Source organism: Emys orbicularis, chromosome 6 (genome assembly GCF_028017835.1).
Source record: "Emys orbicularis isolate rEmyOrb1 chromosome 6, rEmyOrb1.hap1, whole genome shotgun sequence".
NCBI classification, from domain to species: Eukaryota; Metazoa; Chordata; order Testudines; family Emydidae; genus Emys; species Emys orbicularis.
Window position 1 is genome coordinate 42,424,329 of NC_088688.1, and position 24,942 is coordinate 42,449,270.

Below are 24,942 nucleotides of genomic sequence, written 5' to 3' on the forward strand. Positions count from 1 at the left end.
CCTTCGCCCTCCTCAAAAGAGGGACAAGTCATGGACAGGTCACGGGTCACACATTTTTGTTTACTGTTCGTGACCTGTCCATGACTTTTACTAAAAATACTTGTGACTAAAACGTAAACTTAATCATGTCTATTGCTTTTCCCATCCACTAAGCCAGGAACCCTATCTGCAAAGCATACTAGAGGCCAATAGTGACTAAGAAGAGAGTATTTAGGGAGAAAGCAGTGTTTTAGACAAGTTGCACAAGTTTCTTATATATGGTATTAATTAAAATCGGTGCATTAGATATTACAGCATTTTAGAACTTTTTGCATATAACAGCACAAAAGAACCTAAGAGACAGGGTTTCATGCACAAAAATATAAAAATAAATAATGTGTTTGTTGTTACAGGTACAAAAATGTTGAGTGAAATGTTTTTTAATTTTTTAAAACACTGTTAATATAATTTAAAAAATTAAAGTAATTTTGATCCGTTTTCACCAAACTTGCTTATAGCATAACTGCACAGTGCCTAAAATTCAAAGCCAAACTAACTTGAAGTGTACTCAGAGACTTTGTTCACTGAAATTTCTCAGTAGATAGCAAATATGAGCAACAAATGAACAAAGGTAAACCATGGTAAAGAAGAATATGCTGTAGGAATAATAATCTAAAGGACACAATGAAATAGTTATATGTGAAGCTGGCAAAGGCAACCATCAAATAAAAATCAATTCGATGTGGGAGCATGTGGGGTGAGGAGGTGGGAGGGGAGCGGGACAAGAGAAAGTGTTCAGAAGATTAGTTTCAAAATCTTGTGGTGTTTCAATACATAATGGTAATAAAGGTTTATTCCAGATGAGCTGTCAGTATAAATTGGGAGCATTTGTAGGTAAGGTTCCTGAGGATTGCTCTGAAATTTTGTTATCACGGAGAAAATATTCAGCACACTGTACTATCAATAACACAAGCTCCAAACTTAATGTAGGGAGAGAATATTGCAACAAAGATACTGACTTTTTAAAAATCCTTTCTAATCCTAATTCCGACTGAATACTTTAACAGTTAGTTACAGTATGCAGTAATAGCCACTGAAACCCTTTTATGATTTTCAGTAGTTTCTATGATTGGAAATAGACTCCCCTGCTGATGAAATCGGCCCTGGAGCTACGGTATCCACAAAGCATACGTTCTACTTTTCAAGCTAGTGAAAATCTTTTAGGATTGTGTTTTCATTTCTAGCTATCCCAAGAATAAGTGCTAGTAACTTTGAGATGTTAGACATATATTGTTCAATAATAAAAGAAACACTGTCGTCTGTAACCTATCATTTAAATCAGCTTCTGTACCAAATGACTGGAGGATAGCTAATGTGATGCCAGTTTTTAAAAAGGGCTCCAGAGGTGATCCCGGCAATTACAGTAATCCTGACTTCAAAACCGGGCAAACTGGTTGAAACTGTTGTAAAGAACAAAATTGTCAGATACATAGGTGAACATAATCTATAGGGAAAGAGTCAACATGGTTTTTGTAAAGGGAAATCATGCCTCACCAATCTACTAGAATTCTTTGAGGGGGTCAACAAGCATGTGAACAAGGGGGATCTAGTGGATATAGTGTACTTAGATTTTCAGAAAGCCTTTGACAAGGTCCCTCACCAAAGGCTCGTAAGCAAAGTAAGCTATCATGGGATAAGAGGAAAGGTTCTCTCATGGATTGGTAACTGGTTAAAGTTAAAAGATAGGAAACAAAGGGTAGGAATAAATGGTCAATTTTCAGAATGAAGAGAGGTAAATAGTGGTGTTCCCCAGGGGTCTGTACGGGGACCAGTCCTATTCACCATATTCATAAATGATCTGGAAAAAAGGGTAAAAAGTGAGGTGGCAAAATTTGCAGATGATACTAAACTACTCAAGATATTTAAGTCCCAGGCAGACTTGTAGCTCTTTGCAAAGGAATTCTCAAAACTGAGTGACTGGGCAACAAAATGGCAGATGAAATTCAATGTTGATAAATGCAAAGTAATGCACATTGGAAAACATAATCTGAACTATACATATAAAATGATGGGGTCTAAATTAGCTGTGACCACTCAAGAAAGAGATCTTGGAGTCATTGTGGATAGTTCTCTGAAAACATCCACTTAATGTGCAGCGGCAGTCAAAAAAGTGAAAAGAATGTTGGGAATCATTAAGAAAGGGCTAGATAAGAAAGAAAATACCATATTGCCTCTTTATAAATCCTTGGTATGCCGACATCTTGAATACTGCGTGCAGATGTGGTCACCGCATCTCAAAAAAGATATATTTGACTTAGAAAAAAGGGCAACAAAAATTATTAGGGGTATGAAATGGCTGCCGTCTAAGGAGAGATTAATAGGACTGGGGATTTTCGGCTTGGAAAAGAGACGACTAAGGGGGGATATGATAGAGGTCTATAAAATCATGACTGATGTGGAGAAAGTAAATAAGGAAGTGTTATTTACTCCTTCTCCTAACACAAGAACTAGGGGCCACCAAATGAAATTAATAGGCAGCAGGTTTAAAACAAACAAAAGGAAGTATTTTTTCACACAACGCACAGTCAACCTATGGAACTCCTTGCCAGAGGATGCTGTGAGGGCCAAGACTATAACGGGGTTCAAAAAAGAACTAGATACATTCATGGAGGATAGGTGCATCAATGGCTATTAGCCAGGATGGGCAGGGATGATGTCCCTAGTCTGTTTGCCAGAAGCTGGGAATGGGCGACAGGGATGCATCACTTGATGATTACCTGTTCTGTTCATTCCCTCTGGGGCTCCTGGCATTGGCCACTGTTGGAAGACAGGATACTGGGATAGATGGACCCAGCATGGTCATTCTTATGTTCTAATATCACCAGCAGTTGGGACCTGAACTGAGATCCTAAGGTCTTAGGTGAAAAATGGTAAAGCTAAGGCTGCAGATATGTAAATTACTAATGTGATCAGACTTTAATACTGAGAGCGGCTAGACTGTCTGGTTGGTAAGCTAGTACTATGGTAGACCCATCTTAAATACATTACGGACATGCATTCTTAAACTTGCATTGTTCACCTGTTTCTAGATGGCTATTTAGATATGCTGGACTGAGTCAGAAAGCATTACAATATCTTGCCCTTTCCGGACATAGCTGTCTTAGACATACCTTTTTTTATAGGGTGGCATATAAAGAAGCGCCACTGATTGTCACTTTTGTCTAGTGCTTTTCCTCACTAAGTTCTTACACTCCTAAGAAGGATACAGCAGAAGAGGCTGTGTGGGTTATAGCGAATCACAAACTAAATATGAGTCAACAGTATAATACTATTGCAAAAAACAAACAAACCATCATTCTGAGATGTATTAGCAATAGTGTTGTAAGCAAGACATTACAAGTAATTATTCACTCTACCTCAGCTGGAGTATCGTGTCCCGGTATTCGGGAAAGATGTGGACAAATGGGAGAAAGTCTAGAGGAGAGCAACAAAAAAGATTAAAGCTCTAGAAAACATGACATATGAGAAAAGACTGAAAAAATTGGGTTTGTTGAGTCTGGAGAAGAGAAGACTGAGGGGGGACCTGATAGCAGTCGTCAACGATGTAAAAGGTTGTTATTAAGAGGAAGGTGATAAATTGTTCTCCTTATCCACTGAGGACAGTACAGAAAGTAATGGGCTTAAATTGCAGCAAGGGAGATTTAGGTTAGATATTAGGGGAAACTTCCTAATTATAAGGATAGTGAAGCACTGGAACAAATTACCTAGGGAGGTTGTGGAATCTCTGTCATGGAGGTTTTTAAAAACAAGTTAGACAAACTGTCAGGGATGGTCTAGATAATACTTAGTCCTTCCTCAGTGTGGGGAACTGGGCTAGATGAGCTATCAAGGTCCCTTCCAGTCCTACATTTCTATGATTCAATTTCCATAGTTTAAGTTGTAACACGCTTTCTATTGTAAACTCAATTTGTTTGTGCATACATGCACACACCCTTCATAACTGAGACAGAAATGAACCAGTCCTCCAAAACGTTGAGTGGTCTCCTGTCAGAAGAGAAGTATAAGGAAGGTTTGATGTAACAAGATCATTCATGAGTATTCAAAATTCATGACATTCTAAATTCAAAGATTTTTCGCTTGAATATTTTTCTAATCTCTCTTTAAAATCCTATGTCAGTAGTATCTTGTACTGAAAGGAGGCATTTTTTCAGAAAAATGTATAATTTATTAGAAACTTTCTTTTCTGGGAAGCCTCAGTGAAGTCTCCATGATTGATTATGAATTCTGAAGCTCTGGCACAAGAGCCAGAGGAGAGTTGGTGCAGCAAGATGCTGAGGGAGGAATAGTGGACCCTGTAGGCTGCCAGATGCAGAAATTATAATATCCGGGAGGTCAGATGCACATACTTGAATTTTTATAAGCCCTGCACAGACTCCACATCATATTAATAATTCACTAATATATACGTACATACATTCCATCTTTGAACCAATGATTTACAACATTGTGTCAGAGCATTTTATTAATCCAAAAAGATATCCTAAGGAAATTCTCACCATCCAAAAGTTGACATTATGTCTGAAGTGGGTCTTGTGTCAACTTGGACACTTGCCTTGTGCCAGAGACCCCAATGTCATTTAGTGACGTCACAGAGATGGCAATATGGGCTTTGACATCCTTGGATGGGCAAAGGACTAATGTTTATGATGTGCAGTTCTGCCTGTTAATGGGAAGAATCCTTTCAATGAACCTTTGTAGTTCAAAAAAAAATGTTTTAAATAAGAACCAGGATATTCAGAGCTAAGGTTACATTTAACCAGGTGAGTAAAATCAGCAGAAAGAAGATAGGGGTCGGCAGGGGTGGGGATTTGCTATATCTTCATCATCACTACAGAAAACATCCACTGTTGCTGGGGAGCTGATAAACGTGGCTGCTAGCATCCTGTGTCCTGCCCCTGGAGCAGCCCAGCTGTATGTGCAACAAGTGAAGTAGAAGCCACTTGCTCACCCAGGTGTGGGTTAGGCAGTGGTATGGCGTCTAGTTTCCATCCACCAGCAAGTGTGGCAAATGAGGAGGGGGTAGGGTGAAAAAAGAATAGATATGGGTGAGAGAGGACCTGAGCTGCAATGTTTCCACATGCTTGGCAGTGGAGAGTGAGAAAACTGTTACCGGGAACTTGCACAGCTATGTTTTAATGTGAAGTGTATGGTGCATTTGGAAATGCCCATATGAGTTTGTCCTTATGTGTTCCTCCATCATCCCCTCCCTAATGCAAAAAGCCCAGTAAAACCAGGCATTTATCTGAAAGTTGATGGAAGTTTTTTTTCTAAACCTAAAGCACTGAAAAACTATACTAGTGCTCCTACGTTTGTTCAGCTGCACAGTTGTAAAAGCAGCTGGGATTTTATGTCTTGCATGAATTTTTCTGAGTGTACTATAGTGCTCTTAAATTGTAAGGATGAGAATATTTGTTTGAGTTTGGTAGTAGCTGGAATCTATGTGAGATTGGTGTTTTCAAACATTTCTCAGTCAATGTATTTACTCTGCTCTACCAGTCATGCAGTGATATGGTACATTGCCAATGGGTGAAATAGACTGTGCAACAGGAGGTCAGAATGGAGCATGGATTTTCTAACACAGCGTGTTAGATGAAATGATTTTGTGTACTTTGAAGTGGAAAATTCAATCAGAATTTCCCACACTTTTTAGTTAAAGAAACATGGCTATTTATTGATAAAAGTCAGACTGAGAAAATATAGAATGCAACATAGTAGGCATCAAATCTAACTAATATTGTTCCTGGTCATAGTAATTATTTTCTCCTGCATTTTCTTGAGAGGTCTTTTAAAAAACAAAAAGACAAAATGGCTATAAGGTGTCTAGAGTACACATCAGGATATACTGTATTCATGTTGGTGTCGAAATGCTACTTTTTTATGGGGCTATCCTTTAGAGTAGGAGAGGCTTTCATATTTTATTAATATCGGTAGCCACTGTTCAAGTAACCAGCACTTAATTGTACTCATAAAGTAGTAGAGTTTGGATAGCATAGGATGCTATCAACTGTGAACTTAGGATGGAGTATGAAGTTAGTTAGTAATGTAACTACTGGTCAATTGAGAAATGGTTTATAGATACAATTCTCAATTATTTTATTAATAACATTCAATTTCATTAAATATTTCAGTATTAATTTATTCCATGGGTATGAAATGGATACTTGCCCTCTAAAGTGTGCTTAGACTAGGTTTAAAATACCCATGTATCTAACATGGAATAAATTTTATTAAAAGAAAAGGCAGTTTTTAAAGTTTGCACACTTGTACTAAGTAAATGTTGCCCTGAGTCTTGGAATGGGGGTGTTTTGGCTTCCTACTGCCAAATGCCAGCACACCAGGACTTGCTGAAACCACAGGTTTGAATCCTACCAGGGTCAACCTTGTATCCTTCCAAGGTAGTGGTTGTACTTTGTTTCCTACATTTTTAGAGACTACTAATTCCAGCAGTATTCTTCTTTTAAAGGGTAGAGCATATCTATGGCCGGCAGGGCCGCCCAGAGGATTCAGGGGGCCTGGGGCAAAGCGGGGGAGCTGCGGCGCTTGTACTCACCCGGCAGCGGTCCGGGTCTTCGGCGGCACTTCGGCGGTGGGGGGCCCTTCAGTCGCTCCGCGTCTTCGGCAGCACCAAAGAGCCCCCTGCCGCCGAAGACCCGGACAGCCACCGGGCCTGGGGCAAATTGCCCCACTTGCCCCCCCTCCCCGGGTGGCCCTGATGGCCGGTAGCGTTTTTAAATTGCTGCTGCTGTCTGAACAGTTAAGAGCTTGTGGCACTCTTTAGCCAATGTTAGATTTCAATCTAAAGAAGTATTTGGTCTGGCTATAGAACATGACCTGCTCTTCTCTTTAATTTCTGTGCATTTGCTCCCATGACTTTAACTATGAAAAATCCATTTTTAGGGACATCTTTTAAGCAATACAATTCATAACAGGTAAATTCAGTGCTCCTTCTGTTGCTGAATCTTACAACAAACCTTGCCACTGGAGAGACGTGAGACAACATATAGTGTATCTACTGCTAGACCAGACCTTTTCTCCTTGTGAAAAGCATCATTCCAAAATACAGTATTCTCTTGCTCCATAGGGATTAGTATTTTCAAACATTAAGAAACTTTGTAAACATATGGTAGGCAAAGTAAACCAAATCTAAAGGCTACCTCTTTACGTAATGTGATTAGTCTATTATAAATTTTAATATTGCCACAGTATCTTGTTAATCTATGGTAGAACACTTATTGACTGTTTATATCAGTTCCATGTTGTATGTGATAGAACCATTGATTTTTTTCATTCTATATTGTGTTTTTTTTATATGTTGTCTTTAAAATGTCCTTCCCCCATCCAGTTAATTTGCCTGTAAATTGATGATAAATGTCAAGGTTTAAGCAGACTTCTGGGTATTTCATCACAGCACATTTCAATACCCCTGGAGTTGATCGACCAATAAATTTCTGCCCTAAAAGAGGCTGTCAGCAGTCACTATAGCAAAATAACTGTGGGGAGGTTAGTTTAAAAAACAAAAATGAATTGTATTGTCAAGTGCCTGACATCAGCCTAGATAACCCAAGTGGCTTCTTCAGGTTAAATCTGAGTTTAAGTGTCTCTTTCCTTTAATTTATATGCATCCTACTGAAATCTGTAGTAGACACCTATTGACGTATATTGAAGTTGATTCACTGTTTGCATTGTTTTCTTAGCATTAGGCGAGAGGAGAAAGTTGAAACATAACGTAATATCTTTTATAAATTCAAGGGCCCAGTTTAGATGTATAAATGCCCTGGTACCAGGGCTGGATTTACCATGAGGCGAACTGAGGCGACTGCCTCAGGTGCCAGACTGTGGGGTGGTGCCACTAGGACCCAGAGTGTAGAAAATTGTGTCTGCTGCTGGTGCATATGTATTCTCTCTACTCTAGATGCACAGAGATGGTGGAGTGCTGTGCTGGGAGAAGGAGGGCACAAGAGACATAACAGGCAGGCAGGAGAAAAGGTGAGAGGGAATAACAGAAAGCAGCAGGAGCTGCAGGGAGAGAGAGGAGGAGGAGCCTCTTATGTACCTCTCTAGCACCCCCAGGAGCCTGGACTGATTAACACCAGCTTCTCAGGGAGCTTCCCTGAACCCACTTGAGGAGAACAGGCAGTCAACTGAAGTAGTAGGAGCCAGTTATGCCCTTAAGATGCTGATATCTTCCCTCACTCAGGCCCTGCTACCAGCCTGCTTATTTGTCCCCTTCAATTGAATGCTGAGAGCCACTATAGCTGGCACAGAACAGCAGCTATGAGTGAAAGAAGAAAACACCCCTCTGGGGCAGCATTCAGAAAAAGAGAGCAAAGGAAGCTTTTCTATCTAAGCAGGAAGCAGCTCTCCTGAGATACATAGACACAAATGTTCACGGTGAGCCTTCCGGCCCCAGTGAGGATGTGAGTGGTGAGGAGATGCCTGATCTTCCAGTTAGAGTGCAGGTGACCTGGAAGCTACTGCAGCATCCATATCTTCATCTCAAATGGATGTAACCATGCACATTCCTGAAGAAAAGTGTAGATCAGAGAAGAGTGTGGTGGAGGCGCAAGAAACAGCTGCTTCTGAGTTTAGTTCCTTAAGTTTAGATGATCCAGGACTGTGGATCCATTTGAGCAGTAGCCTGAGGGACTTCTGATCTCAGTGAAACCAATATCCCCATTGTTATTGCAGCTTGCTGTGTGCTCCACAATCTGTGAGAGCAAGGGGGAGACGTTTATGGTGGGGTGGGAGGTTGAGGCACATCGCCTGGCTGCTGATTATGCCCAGCCAGACAGCCGGGCGATTAGAAGACGCGCTGTGCATCCGGGAGGCTTTGAAAGCTAGGTTCCACAGTGTGCAGGGTAACCTGTGACTATTAAGTTTGTTTAAAGAGAAGCTGAACCTGCCCCCGTTTCTTTACCCAGTTAATGTTGACTATCCTCTCCAGTTACATACCCCCTTCACCCCGTTTCCCCCCTTCCAACACACCTTTAAAAATAAAATAAATGGAACTTTGTTCATTAACACTGTTTTCTTTATTAAGGGTTTTGTGATAAAGGGTTGAAACTGGGACGCAGACTGTGGTGGGGAGTGGGTGTAGTGATGGAAAGGACGCTTTTAAACTCGAGGAATGACAGGCTCCTGCTCCTAGAGCGGTCTGCAGTGGTGGACTGGTTGTTTCAACGGAGCCTGCCACCTCTCCTTTTTGGGACTCTGTGTGTGGGGGCTATGTGACTTTGTGGCGGGGTAGGACGGTTACAGATCCCCTGCTGCGTGGCTCTGTCATCCAGGCTAAGGACCGCTGCATAAGATCTGTAACCGCCCTCCCCCGCCACAAACTCACATAGCCCCCCCCCACAGAACATGAAAACCACCTCCCAGACTGACCAGGGTGCCTAGTGACTGCAATGTGTGTGTGACCTGCTGCTGAACCTGCCCCCGTGTCTGTACCCTGGTAAAGGTGACTGTCCTCGCCAATTACCAACCCCCTTTCCCCCCTTCAAACACACTCTCCTGTAAAATAACCTGACGGAAACAGTAATTAAAAGAAACGTATTTTTTATTAACAACTACACAGGTAGGGGATGACACTGGGACGGGGGCTTGGGTGAGGTGCTTTTGGAGTGAAGGAAAGGACTTATCAAAACTTTGGGAATGAGAGCCGTCTGGTACTTGAGCAGTTTGCAGGGGTGGAGTGACTGTTTTCACAGCCCCTGCCGCCCCTCCTTCTTGGGACTTTGGGTGAGGGGGGGATGGGACTTTGTGGCAGGGGAGGGCGGTTAGAGATAGACTGCAGCGGGGCTCTGTGCTCCTGCCTCCGGTCCTGCAGAACATCTACAAGGCGCCGGAGCGTGTCCGTTTGCTCCCTCATTAGTCCAAGCAGCGTTTGAGTCGCCTGCTGGTCTTCCTGCCACCACCTGTCCTCCCGTTCGCTGTGTGATCGCTGGTATTGCGACATGTTCTCCCTCCACTGGGCCTGCTATGCCACCTCGGCTCGGGAGCAGCCCATAAGTTCGGAGAACATCTTGTCCCGTGTCCTTCTCTTTCGGCGCCTAATCTGCGCCAGCCTCTGGGAGGGGGATGCCGGGGTAGGTCGGGAGACACTCGCAGCTGTGGGATGGGAAAAAGGGAGTGAATTCCTCACAAAGATACATTTTTGTGAACAATGAACATAGTCTTTCTCTGTGAACAAGACCATGCACAGCACCTATCACATGCGCACTCAGGACAAGGTCGAATTTTCGGCCTTCCCATTCAGTGCCTGGGGGCTTGGAGTACAGATCACACAAGCGGGGCAGGACAGCGGAATTCGGGTAGCAGTCGGACATGGTAAGCCGTAGACTTTTGGCTGCTGAAAGCTTAATTTATAGCAGTGCCCTCCTTTCACGTTCAAAGCAATGCCCCTAGCGTTGGCCAGTTCCTGCTGCCGGCTATCCGGCCAGCATGAACTCTGCCCCTGTCCCACCCCCCTCGCGGCTGTCCCCGGGAAAGATCCTTGTATGCTGCCCCTGTCCCGCCTCCACCGCGTGGCTGTAAACCGCCGGTTACAGTTATGTAAAGGAACAGGCAATCAGTCCCAATACTAACATTCCCCTAATTTAAAGCAGGTCACCAAGAGGGATATCACTCTGATGAGGATTTCGGACACTGAGAAAGAACACATGCTGCGTGAATGCCAGCAAAAACCAGGGCCGTATGCGGCCATGCTGTGCAAGGCACTGATCCCAGAGTACTTGCTGCTAGCCTGGCACGGAAAAGTTTCCTACCATGGAGGACGCAATAAGGCCATTCTCCCCAGGAACCTGATGCAAAGGCTTTCAAATTACCTCCAGGAGAGCTTCGTGGAGATGTCCCAGGAGGATTTCAGCTCTATCCCCGGACATATTTCCAGTAGCTGCACTGGCAAGGACTAAAAAGTAGAGCGCCTAGGGCAAACTAATCATGAAAAACCGGACATTTTGAGATACTTTCGCAGTAGTTGCACTGGCAAGGACTAAAAAGTTAAGCGCCTAGGGCAAAGTAATCATGAAAAACCCATTGTTAATATTCCATTCCTGTTCTGTTCAAAATAAATGTTTACATGTTTAAAACACTTACCGACTGATCCTTCCCCTGATTCAGGGTCACGGTTAACGCCTTGGGAGGGTTGGGAGGGGATCTCCGTGAGGGTGATGAAGAGATCCTGGCTGTCGGGGAAATCAGCGTTGTAAGCGCTGTCGACTGCCTCGTCCTCCTCATCTCCTTCCTCATCTTCCCCGTCCGCAAACATCTCCGAGGAAGCGGCCGTCGACAATACCCCATTGTCAGAGTCCACGGTCAGTGGTGGGGTAGTGGTGGCGGCCGCACCTAGAATGGAATGCAGTGCCGCGTAGAAACGGCATGTCTGGGGCTGGGATCCGGAGCGTCCGTTTGCCGCTTTTGTCTTCTGGTAGCCTTGTCTCAGGTCCTTGATTTTCACGCGGCACTGCGTTGCATCCCGGCTGTATCCTCTCTCCGTCATGGCTTTTGAGATCTTCTCGTAGATCTTCTAATTCCGTTTTTTCGATCGCAGCTCCGAAAGTACGGACTCATCGCCTCACACAGCGATCAGATCCAAGACTTCCCGATCAGTCCATGCTGGGGCCCTCTTTCTATTCTGCGATTGCATGGTCACCTCTGCTGGACAACTGCATCGTTGCCAGTGCTGCTGAGTTCGCCACGATGTCCAAACAGGAAGTGAGATTCAAACTGGCCAGACAGGAAAAGGAATTCAAATTTTCCCGGGGCATTTCCTGTGTGGCTGGTCAGAGCATCCGAGCTCGGACTGCTGTCCAGAGCGTCAATAGAGTGGTGCACTGTGGGATAGCTCCCGGAGCTATTAGCGTCGAATTCCATCCACACCTACCCAAATTCAACATGGCCATGTCGAATTTAGCGCTACTCCCCTCGTCGGGGAGGAGTACAGAAATCAATTTAAAGAGACCTCTATGTCGAACTAAATAGCTTTGTTGTGTGGACGGGTGCAGGGTTAATTCAATTTAACGCTGCTAAATTCGACATAACCTCCTAGTGTAGACCAGGCCTAAGGTTAAAGGCCACCATAGATGATCAGCATCAAGAGAAGATTGCATCAGAGTCTTTACTGGCAAAATGTTCTGAAAAGGCTCATTGCCATTGTGAGAATGCTTGCTACCCAAAACCTAGCACTGTGTGGCACTTCAGATCAGCTGTATGTGCCAAACAATGGAAACTTCCTTAAAATTGTGGAGCTGATGGCTGAGTTTGATGCTCTACTCCAGGACCATCTAAGAATAGTCACCACCCAAGAAATGTACCACACCACTACCTTGGAAAAACAATTCAAGATGAGATCATAAAGTAACTGGCAACAAAAGTCAAACAGAAGATTGTGGCAGATCTGAAGTCAGCAAGATATTACTCTGTTATTCTGGACTGCACACCTGACATCAGCCATATGGAACAAATGACTTTAATGTTGCGTTTTGTAACAACAACAAAACCTAGTGAAAATGTCCCTTCAATGGTGACTGTCAGAGAGCATTTTCTAGAATTTATTGACATTGATACTACAGGAGCTGGTATGACAAATGTGCTTCTTAAAAAGCTGGAAGATACGGGAATTGTGATAGCTGACAAGAGGTCAGGCTACGATAATGGTGCCAACGTGAGAGGAAAGAACAGAGGAGTGGAGACACGGATCAGAGAGTTAAACCCTCGAGCTTTTTTTGTCCCATGCAGTTCTCATTCATTGAACTTGGTGGTCAGTGATGCAGCATCAGCTTCTAGTGAGGCTGCTGAATTTTTTAATGTAATTCAAAGCGCATCTACGTATTTTTCTCTGCATCAACTCATCGATGGCAAATTTTGAAGCAACATCTGGGAACATCCTCTCTGACACTGAAACCACTGAGTGCCACATGATGGGAAAGTCGAGTGGAGTCGATAAAACACCAAATTGGGAAGATAGATGATGCCATTGTTGCCATTATGGAGGATAATGCTATGACAGGAACTGTTTGTGGGAGAACAGTGGCAGAGGGAAATTGAATCACCAGAAACATACATAACTTCAAATTTCTGTGTGGCTTAGTGTTGTGGCATGACATACTGTTTGAAATAAATATTGTAAGCAAGAGACTCCAAGGTGTTGACCTTGATATATCTGGAGCAATGGAACAACTGGACAAAGCAAAGTCATACCTACAGTCTTACCGGTCAGATGAGGGATTTCAAAACGTTCTGAAGAGTGCACAGAAGTTGGCAAAGGAACTTCACACTGAAGCTATTTTCCCACCCATTCAAGAATACAAGAGTCACCGAAGAAGAAAACATTTTGATTATGAGGCACGGGATAATCCCATACGAGACCCCAAACAACAATTCAAAGTTGGATTCTTTAACCAGGTGCTAGATTGTGCAATAGTTGAAGAACATTTCATGCAGCTCATGGAACACAGCAGTATATTTGGGATGTTGTATGATATTCCAAAACTCGTCACTATACCTGAAGAAGACTTACACCAGCAATGCAGGGCACTAGAGACCGTGTTGATACATGATGACATGCGCAATATTGATGTGAGTGATTTAGGTGATGAACTGAAAGCCCTTTCAAGATACATTTCAGCAGGATCAACTCCACAGGCTTTTCTGGAATATATGTGCACAAAGATGATGACCACCTTCTTTCCAAATGCTTTTGTTGCTCTGCGCATACTTCTAACGCTTCCTGTAATGGTTGCCAGTGGAGAACACAGCTTCTCCAAGCTGAAGTTAATAAAAACACATCTATGCTCCACAATGACACAGGAGAGACTGGTCGGCCCAGACTGTGGACCTTCAGGAAGCAGTTCAAATCTTTGCAACCAAGAAGGCATGGAAAGCACCACTTTGGCATTTTTATCTGTTTGAATAATCAGTGTTTACTATGCAGACAAGTAAAGTTACATTTGCTGTTCAGGTGTCTGAAAGTTAAGTGTTACTTAAATTTTTTTTAACAAGGCATTTTAAGTTGTTAGTTCTCCTTTATTGGGGTAGGTAGTAGAGCAGTACCATGAGAGGAGTAGAACAGGAAGAAGGCAGAATTGAGACCTTTCAAAGTTTTGGCCCAATCGAGGAGACATGGGGGCGTCATTTGAGCTCCCCACCTCAGGTGCCAAAATGCCTGGCACCCTTTTTCAGGAGGGGTCACCATGGAAAATTGTTGGTGCCACCTATAGGTGAAAAGGAGAAACAGTAAATGTAAGGTTACTAATTTTTATATGTAAGCCATGGAAGCGGTTGGTATTTAAGTGGCAGAATAATTATGTAATGAAACTTCTTGTAACCAGGTGACTTTTGGTGTACTCTGTGTGTGTACACATTTAAAAAGTCACCAACTAATCTAATAAACTGCAAGAAGCTGGAGACCTTCAGATCTAAGGCAGCAAATTGTAGACGGTAAATAGCAGTATTGTTCTTTCTCATGTTATTTCTTCATGTTTTTTAAAAATAGTGCATTATTGATATTTAGTTGAAAGATTTCTTTTATGGAGCTTTTTATGGACAGCTGAAAAGTCTCTAAGATCAGGCTTCTGAATATTTGAAAACCTTGCAACCATTGTTGAAAGATGAAGCTGATTTACTGTGGTTCTAAAAGGTACCCAGTATCCACAACGTTCGCTCTCTCTTTAGCGGCTTATGAACATTGTAGCTTATATTGATTCCTGAGAATGGGACTCAGCAACAAGCAATAAAAGTCGATGGCACCTTTCCCCCTCCATATAGGGGTGCGTAGATCAATATTTGAATTTACTGTAATTTACTGGTAATAGGTAGAAGAACTGAAAGAATTGCAGTGTCTTGTGGGTCACAGCTGAGGTGTATATCCTTTTTATTTAAACTCTGTTGTAGGTCAAAGTCTTTCCCCTACTAAATGGAAACATAGTTAGTAGAAGAGTTGATACGCCTTACTTATCAATGGGCTTTATAAGACTGGACACCTACAGTCTGCTTTGTGAATTAAAATTGTGCTGGCTGACCTACATTTCATAAGACCTGAAGGACTGCGACATGTACTGAATTTCTGAATATTTTGTGAGTTATAAACCCAAAAAGCTTCTGTGCTTTTGAAGACAAGTTACTAAAAATAAAATGCTCACTGTATTGACAGTTCACTGATTAATGATTAGCTTAATTAAATCATGTACGCACAGTCCTTATTGTATCTTCAATGTAATTTAGCAGAGGCTTCTATGTATCTCCTAAACCTGAGATCCAACTTAATATATTTGTAGGTTTGCAGACAACAGTCTCAAGGCAGAAAGGACATTACATAGTTGGGACAAGAGTCTCGTGTTTGTGAAGTGGCGTAAAGCAACCTTAATGCCAGCTTAAATAGTAAACAAAGATATATAGTGAGGTCTTCTATCTCTATACCTAGACCACCCCTGACAAACATCTGTCAGGGATGGTCTAAGTATATTTAATCCTGCCTCAGCACAGAGGGATGGACTAGATGACCTCTCAAGATGCCTTCTGCCCTATATTTCTATTATTCTACTTCTTGGTGATCCTTGACTGCTGGGATGGTTTTTCGGGCCATAGGCACCCATTGTGAAGTAGAGCTTTTATGTTGGAGATTTGTCCAGTAGATGTATGGGCTCAGGACCATGGAGACATGAAGTTTGGCTTGAAGCCACCTGCATCCCTGAGTCCTGCACTGGGCACAGCTCATCTGCACTGGAACACCCAGGCCACGAAAACCTTGCCCTTGATTTTACACTTTATCAAAATCCTTTCTTAAACAACAATTTTTAGTGCCTGGGAATCATAAGTTAACTTTATGGCATTTTTAATACAACTGAGATTTGAACCCACAGTTTCAAAGTTAAAGATTAGCATGTTTCCAGTATGCCTCGTTCAGCTTTTTTCCTCACTATATTCTTAAAGCTGTATAATTCAGTCAAACTTCGTCTCTTCAGTTTGTGAAATAACAGCTTTTCAGATGCATAGGAACAAAATGCCCCTTTTCCTGGGTCTTAGAATAAGGGCATGTCTACATTAGGGATATTTTCACTGTGTTGTATCTATACCAGTGTAAAAGGATTGAACTGCAGAAATTTACCTGGAGTAAGACAGTATATACTAACACATTAATTAAGGAATTTTTTATCCTGATGCAAAAATCCCTAATTTAGAAAAGCCACAAGTGATGTGAGACATGTCTAAGAGCTATAAACTGTGAGCCTTTCATGTACTTAGTGATAGGAGGAGTGCAAAACATAAATTGGATGCTGACTTGCAGCCAAGTTTTCTGTATTGGAGGTACTCAAGCCTGTGATAAATGTGAGACAACTGACCTGGCATTTTGATGTCAATGCTATGGTATATAGGGAAAATGTGACGATACAGACATTGTCTAAAAAGGAAGTTTGTTTTTATTTTTTCATTTATTTTTGGTTAGCTGCTTATTGGTATCGCCATGCTTTTTTATTTTAAAATCATGCTTAAAAAGTGATATTTGCACTGCTTTGCTTCAAATGAGATCTATGTGTGTAAAAATAACTTGGGTGTGAAATTTACTTTGTAAAAGCTGCCAACATCTTTTAGTACATCTTTACCCTCTACTAGTTATCCCTAGTGATTTATCTGACATGGAACTTCTCCAGTAATTACAAGGCAGTACAGCAGGGGTGCCCAAAGCACGGCCCAAGGACCAAATGCAGCTGTACCTGCATACAATGCTGATCATCTGCAATTTTGATACTGATAATGACAAACTCAGGGGGGAAAATCTGTTCATCTACCAAGAAAGATACAAGTATAAGGGATTGATTTGGTATACTTGTTAAGAGTGTGTTAAATTAGAAGCAGTTCCTGGACATTTGACAAGATATAAATGCGACCTTTGCTCACAAAATGTGAACAGCTTTGCATTAGTCACTATCCATTACAGACTGACTGTTCATAGTTCACCTGCTGTAGAACAAGAAGCAAAATTGTCCTTGTGATGCATTTCAAATTAGATACAGAACACAATGCAATTGTAATTTTTGAATAATTCTTTGTACAATTAGGAGTGTGTGGGGATCCAAGCTCAACATGCTTTTAAAAAATTAAGTGGATGTTTGTGGTCTCCAGCATTTTGAACTTACTGGAATTATTTAGTTTATGTAAAACAATTTTGTGTGTGTGTAACACTTGTATATTACATATACAAGGTTATGTTAAGATATTATTTAAGTTGAAAATTTTAAAAAGTTGCAGAAACTCCAGAACTAGCAAATACTAGAATAAAGTTAATTACATTATGTCCACAGGTCCCCTGCCTCATTTACTGTACAGGATGGATGGTGCTCAGAAATGAAGCAGTTATTTGATATTTTAGTGGCCTCTGCCTTATTCACTGTACACCATCTAAAGTCTGCAAATAATATAGAAGTATTCATTTCTTCATGGTCCTTTCTAGGGTGACTGAGTGAGCCATTTTTATCCATTTATTTGTTTTTGGTTTTTTTACACATTCATATGCATTATCTGGTCAGAGGGTGCACATGCATTTTATGCACTGTGTAGAATCTTATTTTTCCGATTCTTTTTTAAAAGAAAAAATTCTAACATCACACCTTTTAGCTAGTTTGGTTTGGTAATATAAATTAACTATACATCTATTAGATGTGTAAAAACAGTATGCTAGGTGAGATAAAATAGGAGATACACAATTATTCTAAACCAGGGTGATTAAAAACATCCATCTAACAGGCCTCCACAACCCACTAACACAGGCACATCTTCTGTTGTGTTGCCTTTGAAATCAAAGTATCTGCCTGGAGAACATCTAGTACTGTGTATCTCATAGGTCAGATGAGTGCCCCGTCATTTAAATGCAGGCTATATTCCCATCTGAACAAGATTACAAAGACTTTACAAATATAGTTTTGAGAAAACAACTGGAATGGCAGAAATAGAGGGAGGTGAATGAGGGGTACCAAAGTGTAACAAGATATATGTGTGTGTGGGGGGGGGGGGAATCGGAAAGCAGAAAATGGATATTACATAATTTATCTGATATTACCTGGCCCACTTCTAGGCATATATCATGCATCTTTTAGATGGACAGAACTTGGTGGGCATTGTAGCTGTCTTCTATCCAAAATACTAATAGAAAATATATTAGCTATAGTAACTTCTCACTAATTCTCATTTAGCTAATATACAGTCACAATAATTCTCTCCAAATGGCAGTTTCACCCTACTTCTCAGCAAAAGTTTTGTGTTTAAAAAAAAATAAAAAAAAGCACATTATGGTGCTTTGTATTAAGACTTCATAAAATGATGTACTCTAGAACATTGTATGAGCATATTAGTAGTGGTATAACTGGTCAAGCTATGCTTGTCAAAATAAATGAACAATGTCCATGTTCTGATGCAAGATCCTTGATATTTGTGATAGATTCCTTGGAGCCGGAGCCTGACCCTGTCAGGTGCTGAATATCCTCAACTATTTTTGCACATGTGGGTGTTACGGAAGATTAGCATATTGCAGAACTGGGCCCTTGCTAATTTTAATTCTTTTAAAAATCCCCAGTGGATCTGGCTGTTCGGTTATTCTGTTGTTTGAAATATGATCTGAGAATATTTCTGTCACAGATGCTATTGAACATTCCCAAAGATAAACCTAAAGAAAATCAGTGTTTGAAATAACAGTAGGAAGCAGAACATGGAAGAAGATTTATACAAAATCTGTATAATCCTTTATTATATTCAAAACACATCTGTGCTGTCTGTGTACAGTATTGTTGAGATTGAAGGATTGTGGTACTTAATTTTAAAAAATGGATATTTCCAACTGCATTCTTTTGATTTCAAATGTAACGTGATCTTTTTTCATTTTACAGAAGGAGCTGAGTCTTCCAAGAAGAGGAAGTTTGTAAGTAGCTAAAGTTCCTTCCATTGTGCTCACTGCACAGTATGTGGTTTGACAGTTCTTCAATATGTCTATTCATTTTTCAGTGGGAGATGGAATGAAGGTTAAGTGTGGCAGTTGATTGGCCTTATGATACACACACACACAGAAAATTGAGATTGTAAATGAATACCCATGGGTCGATATGTTGTTTTCTGAAGATTTATACTGGTGTGGTTTAGTGGCCTGTTATGAAAGAGGCTATTGTGAAAGACTTTGAAGGTTTATGCTGGGGTTATTAATAAAATAAGTGTTCCTTACGTTATGTAACATTTTAATTCAGATTGTTGTTGTTTTTGTTGTAACCAGGCAAATATTTGGTTTTCTCATGAACAGTGCAACCTAAATTGACTTAACCTGATATTGCTGATGTAGAGAAAATAGAAATAAAAAATTGAACAATTTGGGTTAATGTATGTAATTGTGTGTATGTAGTGTTTTAACCAGAGGAAGTACAGATTGTGCACATCCTAGCATGTATTATTATTGGGCTAGTGCATTAATGAAAAGGTATTCAAATATGCTGTTACTTTATGGCTACTTGCACTTTGCAGATTTATGTACCTTGACTTTATCTCTCATACATTTTGAATTATTATATTTTAAAAGTTGTGGTTTTATTTGCATTTCTTTTGTATCTCTTTCTCTAGAATGCCTGTGGAGAATTACATACTCTACAACGCACAACTGGTCTATTATAATTTAATAGTACTTGACTACTTTACTAACAGCTGTTCCATATAGAGGCAACTTAGAACTGTTGTATTTAAGACTTATTTCATAATCTAATGACTCTGAGCAAAATCTAGCAAAGGAGATAGCTGAGAAGAACACTAATATATAGAAACTTTTTATCCTGGAGATCCCAAGTTTTATATAAACATACAGCACCATCAAAATGCCGCTACTTCTGGCATACGAGTGATTGCACTGATCTATAACATGCTGCTTAATAATGTAGGTAGGGGAAACACTGGCCAAGAACAAATACATTTCTGGAAAACATTTGTTTACCTCAGAAGATGGACTGAATCTAAGATTAGAACCAGTGAATCCAGATAGTCTAGATATTTCAAAACCCATAGGTTGCTAAGACATTCCTTCTGGCTATGTGTGTTTTGTGCCTATTGAAGAGCTTGCATGAGCAAGACAGAGCATGCAAAGTGCTATCTAAATAAGTGTGAAGTCACTAACTAGATCTAAACAAGCTGCAGCTGTCAAGCGGCCAACAGTCTGGGTCTATTCTCTTCTTGAACTATTACATGAAAATAGACTCTAAGTGCTGAACATTTTACTTCCTTTGGCATTATAAAATGCCTTGCATGTGGTTTTAGAGTTGCTATTCTAACCGATCACATGCTGAACATTTAACAGTTTTGTTTGTTTTGCTCACAAAACAATCTGGCCCCTTATGAGATTTTCAGAAATGGACTCCGGGAAGCTGGAGTGATAGTGTTTCATTTTTTCTGCTTAGTGCGTTTACGTGGATCAAGGGGTTCGAAGTTCAAGATACTGGTCACATTGATACCCTTGCCGGAACTTGATATTTTTAGCTTCTGTTTAGCTCATGTTGGCCTATAGAAACCAGTAAGTGCTTCAGACTTTAGAGAGCAATATTTGATTTCTCAATATCAAATGAGACAACATTATTGACATCTGTATACCCAATGCCAGGCTACCTTTTGGGGTCTTGTTGTTTTGAGAACATCACTGAGGTGATGCTCTGTGGCCTTGCCCAAAAGTGTTGCAGGCTGACACTCATGAGTGGCTGAACAACGAAGACTGCAGTTTTGTACGTACTTAATAACTCTCCTGTTTTGTTGAGTGCTTTGAAGGTAATCTGATTAATCCTCACAACATTGCTGTGGAGGAGGGATACATCAGTATTCTTATACTCAGCTCAAAGATGTAGCAATAGTGCATTTGCACAAGGCCACACAATGAGTAGTGATTTTATTGCTGGGTGGCTTCAAGGGAAAGGGTGGGCTGGTTCCTCCTTCTCCCCCAGCAGACTTTGTGTAGGAGGGAGATGTCTCCTTTTCCCCTCCAAAGATCCAGCAAGAAGGGGGTGAGGGTGGGGAGAGGAGTTAGTGAGTGGATGGCAACGGTACTTCCCCAAATGGTAACAGTAAGGGAGTCCTGGGGTTTTGCAGGAGGTGCAGTAGTTTATGGGGCTAGGAAAAGATGTTCCAGTGAGGCACGGGAATTTCCCCACTGACTGAATTTCATCCACTCCCTCTCTGAGTGCAAAAAGCATGTTGAACCTCAAACCAGGCTCACTATGATTGGATTTAAGGCTTGATTCTAATATTTTGTCCAGCTTTATTCATCTGGCTGTCATCACAGGTTCCCAACTGTAGCATATCTGTTGCATCACAAATGCCAATACAGAGGGTTGAAATGGGGAAATTGCACTTGATAAAGAGCTGAAGTACAATCGTGAAGCACCATGGAGACTGACTGAAATCCTGCAGTTCCTTCCTTAGGGACTTGGTAGCTCAGTTGGTAGGTACCCTTTGCCAGGACTAATGAGAGAGTCTCATGCTGACAGTTTCCCAATCACACAAGGAAATGGATTGAGTATTTTTTAAAAGAGAACCTAATTCCAGTTGTCATTATTTGTATAGCCCATAGATACTAGGTGCCTGAGAAATGCCAATAGGCAGAGTAATTTTAAAAATATTTCTAAAGAATAAGGCTTGTCTGGTTACCTCTTCTTTCCAAGGGTTTCCTAAAAGAATTTACATAACTGCTAAAACTAGGTGCGTGGATAATCCATCGTAATTAGTATCGGGGGTAGCCGTGTTAGTCTGTATCTACAAAAACAACAAGGAGTCTGGTGGCACCTTAAAGACTAACAGATTTATTTGGGCATAAGCTTTCGTGGGTAAAAACCTCACTTCTTCAGATGCATAGAGTGAAAGTTACAGATGCAGGCATTATATACTGACACATGGAGAGCAGGGAGTTACTTCGCAAGTGGAGAACCAGTATTGACAGGGCCAATTCAATCAGGGTGGATGTAGTCCACTCCCAATAATAGATGAGGTGGTGTCAATTCCAGGAGAGGAAAAGCTGCTTCTGTAATGAGCCGGCCACTCCCAGTCCCTATTCAAGCCCAGCTTAATGGTGTTAAATTTGCAAATGAATTTTAGTTCTGCTGTTTCTCTTTGAAGTCTGTTTCTGAAGTTTTTTTGTTCAATGATAGTGACTTTTAAATCTGTAATAGAATGACCAGGGAGATTGAAGTGTTCACTTACTGGCTTTTGTATGTTACCATTCCTGATGTCCGATTTGTGTCCATTTATTCTTTTGCGGCAGGACTGTCCGGTTTGGCCAATGTACATGGCAGAGGGGCATTGCTGGCACATGATGGCATATATAACATTAGTAGATGTGCAGGTGAATGAGCCCTTGATGGTGTGGCTGATGTGGTTGGGTCCTCTGATGGTGTCGCCAGAGTAGATATGGGGACAGAGTAGGCAACGAGGTTTGCTACAGGGATTGGTTCCTGGGTTGGTGTTTCTGTGGTGTGGTGTGTAGTTGCACCAGCTGGTTACACCTCCTCATCTATTATTGGGAGTAGACTACATTCACCCTGATTGAATTGGCCCTGTCAACACTGGTTCTCCACTTGCGAAGTAACTCCCTGCTCTCCATGTGTCAGTATATAATGCCTGCATCTGTAACTTTCACTCTATGCATCTGAAGAAGTGAGGTTTTTACCCACGAAAGCTTATGCCCAAATAAATCTGTTAGTCTTTAAGGTGCCACCAGACTCCTTGTTGTTTCCATAGTAATTAGGGTTTTTTTTTTTTTTGGTTTCTGCTATTTAGCTACCCCATGAGTACTGTACTTTTATAAACTCGTGTTAAAATGACACCACCTTGTGAAATTACTTATACAAAATGCCAGTTATTACTACTTCCCATATTTGTACTTGACACACCTATATAATTCCTGTTATCATTAGTGATTGGTTATGATCATATTGAGGGCAAAGCTCAAATTGCTGTGGAGATGCAGAGGAATGCAGTGCCCCCATATTAAAATAACAACTGTATGTTGAGAGAATTGTGGTGGCAATGTGTAAGTTTAATTGGCCAAGAGAAGAAAAGACACTTCCAAGTGTGTTCTCATAAATCTGTAGCTCGGAAGGGCATGTGCAGGGGAATGATAGCAAGAGTTGTCACAGTCATTTAAAGCTCTGTTAGGAGCTCTGGGTTCCCAGCTGCCAGTGTAAGCACCATTTTAAAATATAATGCCAATAGGTTATGCTGCTTCTTTCCTGCAAAGCTAATGTAATATCAGATACTTAATGTGGTATTAAATACAGGTTCTCTGTAAAGAATGTTAAAGGAAGCAGGGACTGGAACCTGGTGCTCCCTTGCCCAGGTGAGTGTCTTAAACACCAGGCTATTGGTTATTCGGGGGAGGGAGGGGAAGGGGTCTCTCAGTCTTCCTGTTGAAGCTGTTCCACTGTGTATAAAATATTTGAATAGCCATTGGGTGAGAGAGACTGTAACTCAGTGGTTAGGGCACTCACCTGGGATGTGGAGGAGACAGATTCAAATCACTGGTCTGAGCTATTTTCTTTCTTCAGCATTACCTCTCATTTTACTTATGGTGTTTGACACTGAATGTTTTAAAAGTAAAATCTAATTTTTCCTCAAGTTTTGAAAAACAAAAAAAAATTCCAGAGCAGGCGCATTAATTGCTTTTCACTTACATAGTTTTATGGCACTATGATTTGAGATGTAAGTTTTGACTTTTTCATGATGCTGAGATTAGTTCAATACAAGTCTAATGAAGAAATGTCCCCTTGTTAGCATAATCATATCCAGCTATTAAAGCTGTTAGTCTGAATTCTGCAGGTTATTTTTAATATAAATACTATTTTTGCCTTCCTAAACTCTGAATTATGTCCAGATCTACAGCACTTGATCAATAGCACTACTTGAGCTGCAGGATCAGGAGCTACCCCACACTGGGACTTAACATGAAATATAAGTAAAATTTCTTCAACACTTAGTTGTGAGGATTGACATGACAGAAATTTCTGAAAGTTCTGCATGACTTCACATATGCTCACTTCTCAGTATCATGGAGCAACGAAGGCATAGAATGCTGAGGAAGGGCCCTTGAGGGGGGGACAGGAAGGGAAGCACGTACCCAGTCATATCACAGGGTAGGAAATGGAGGAACTTGGAAAATGAAAGATAATGTGCTGCTTAAGTCACTTAGTAAATTATGGATTTTTTCCCCCCGGTTGATAAAGCTAACAAACTAGTTGTAGGTTGTAAAAGGAGGTGGGAGGATTTGGACTAGGCTGAAGAGAGCTCCGGTTCTGATTCCTTGTGCCTTAGGCTGGGGTGAAGACATGGCCTACGCAGGTCATATGCCTTGAAGTGCTAGGATGCAATATTTTGTGTTTTCTGGTTGTGTTTCCCTTAAACTCATGCATTTTCTTTTGCTTATTGCTACAGTCTGGGCCATGCACTCAGCGCTGTTTTCATGGGTATGCAGAGAAAAGTTTAAGATAATTACAGTGGTAAATATAAATTGACCTACTGACTCCAGGCATGGGTTGTGAGGTGGCATGTGGAGAGCAACGTGGAAAGGCAGGAGTCTGGGAGTCTCCCCATTATAAGTGGGGAGCACTAGAATGGACATATGGACTAATGGGGATAGGGGTTTGCATGGCATGGAGCTGTGCTATGTGGTATTAGAATGGAGGGACAAGAGGATGTGGTACATGGCAGGTGGGTCAGGAGGCAGAGCATAGAAGGGTTGGGTGAAGGAGGTACAGAGGGCTTGGAGGACATTGTGGGTGTGGAGTACAGGGGACTGAAGAAGACATGGAAAGGTTTAGAGAACAAGGGGGTTGGCATGGCGAGGGGCAGAGACTTTAAGTCATTTTTCAACTTTAATAAACATTTTAAAAATTGAAAAGTGCTTAA

The 24,942-nt window shown here is 41.3% G+C and overlaps 1 protein-coding gene across 1 annotated transcript in view; it reads left to right on the top strand.

The window, feature by feature from the left end:
• Window positions 1-24,942, top strand: part of MAST4 (microtubule associated serine/threonine kinase family member 4) — a 438,694-nt gene that overhangs the window by 208,479 nt on the left and 205,273 nt on the right. The window contains exon 5 of the mRNA XM_065406852.1: window positions 18,915-18,946. Coding sequence (XP_065262924.1) covers window positions 18,915-18,946 — 32 coding nt within the window. The remainder of the gene's footprint in view (window positions 1-18,914; window positions 18,947-24,942) is intronic.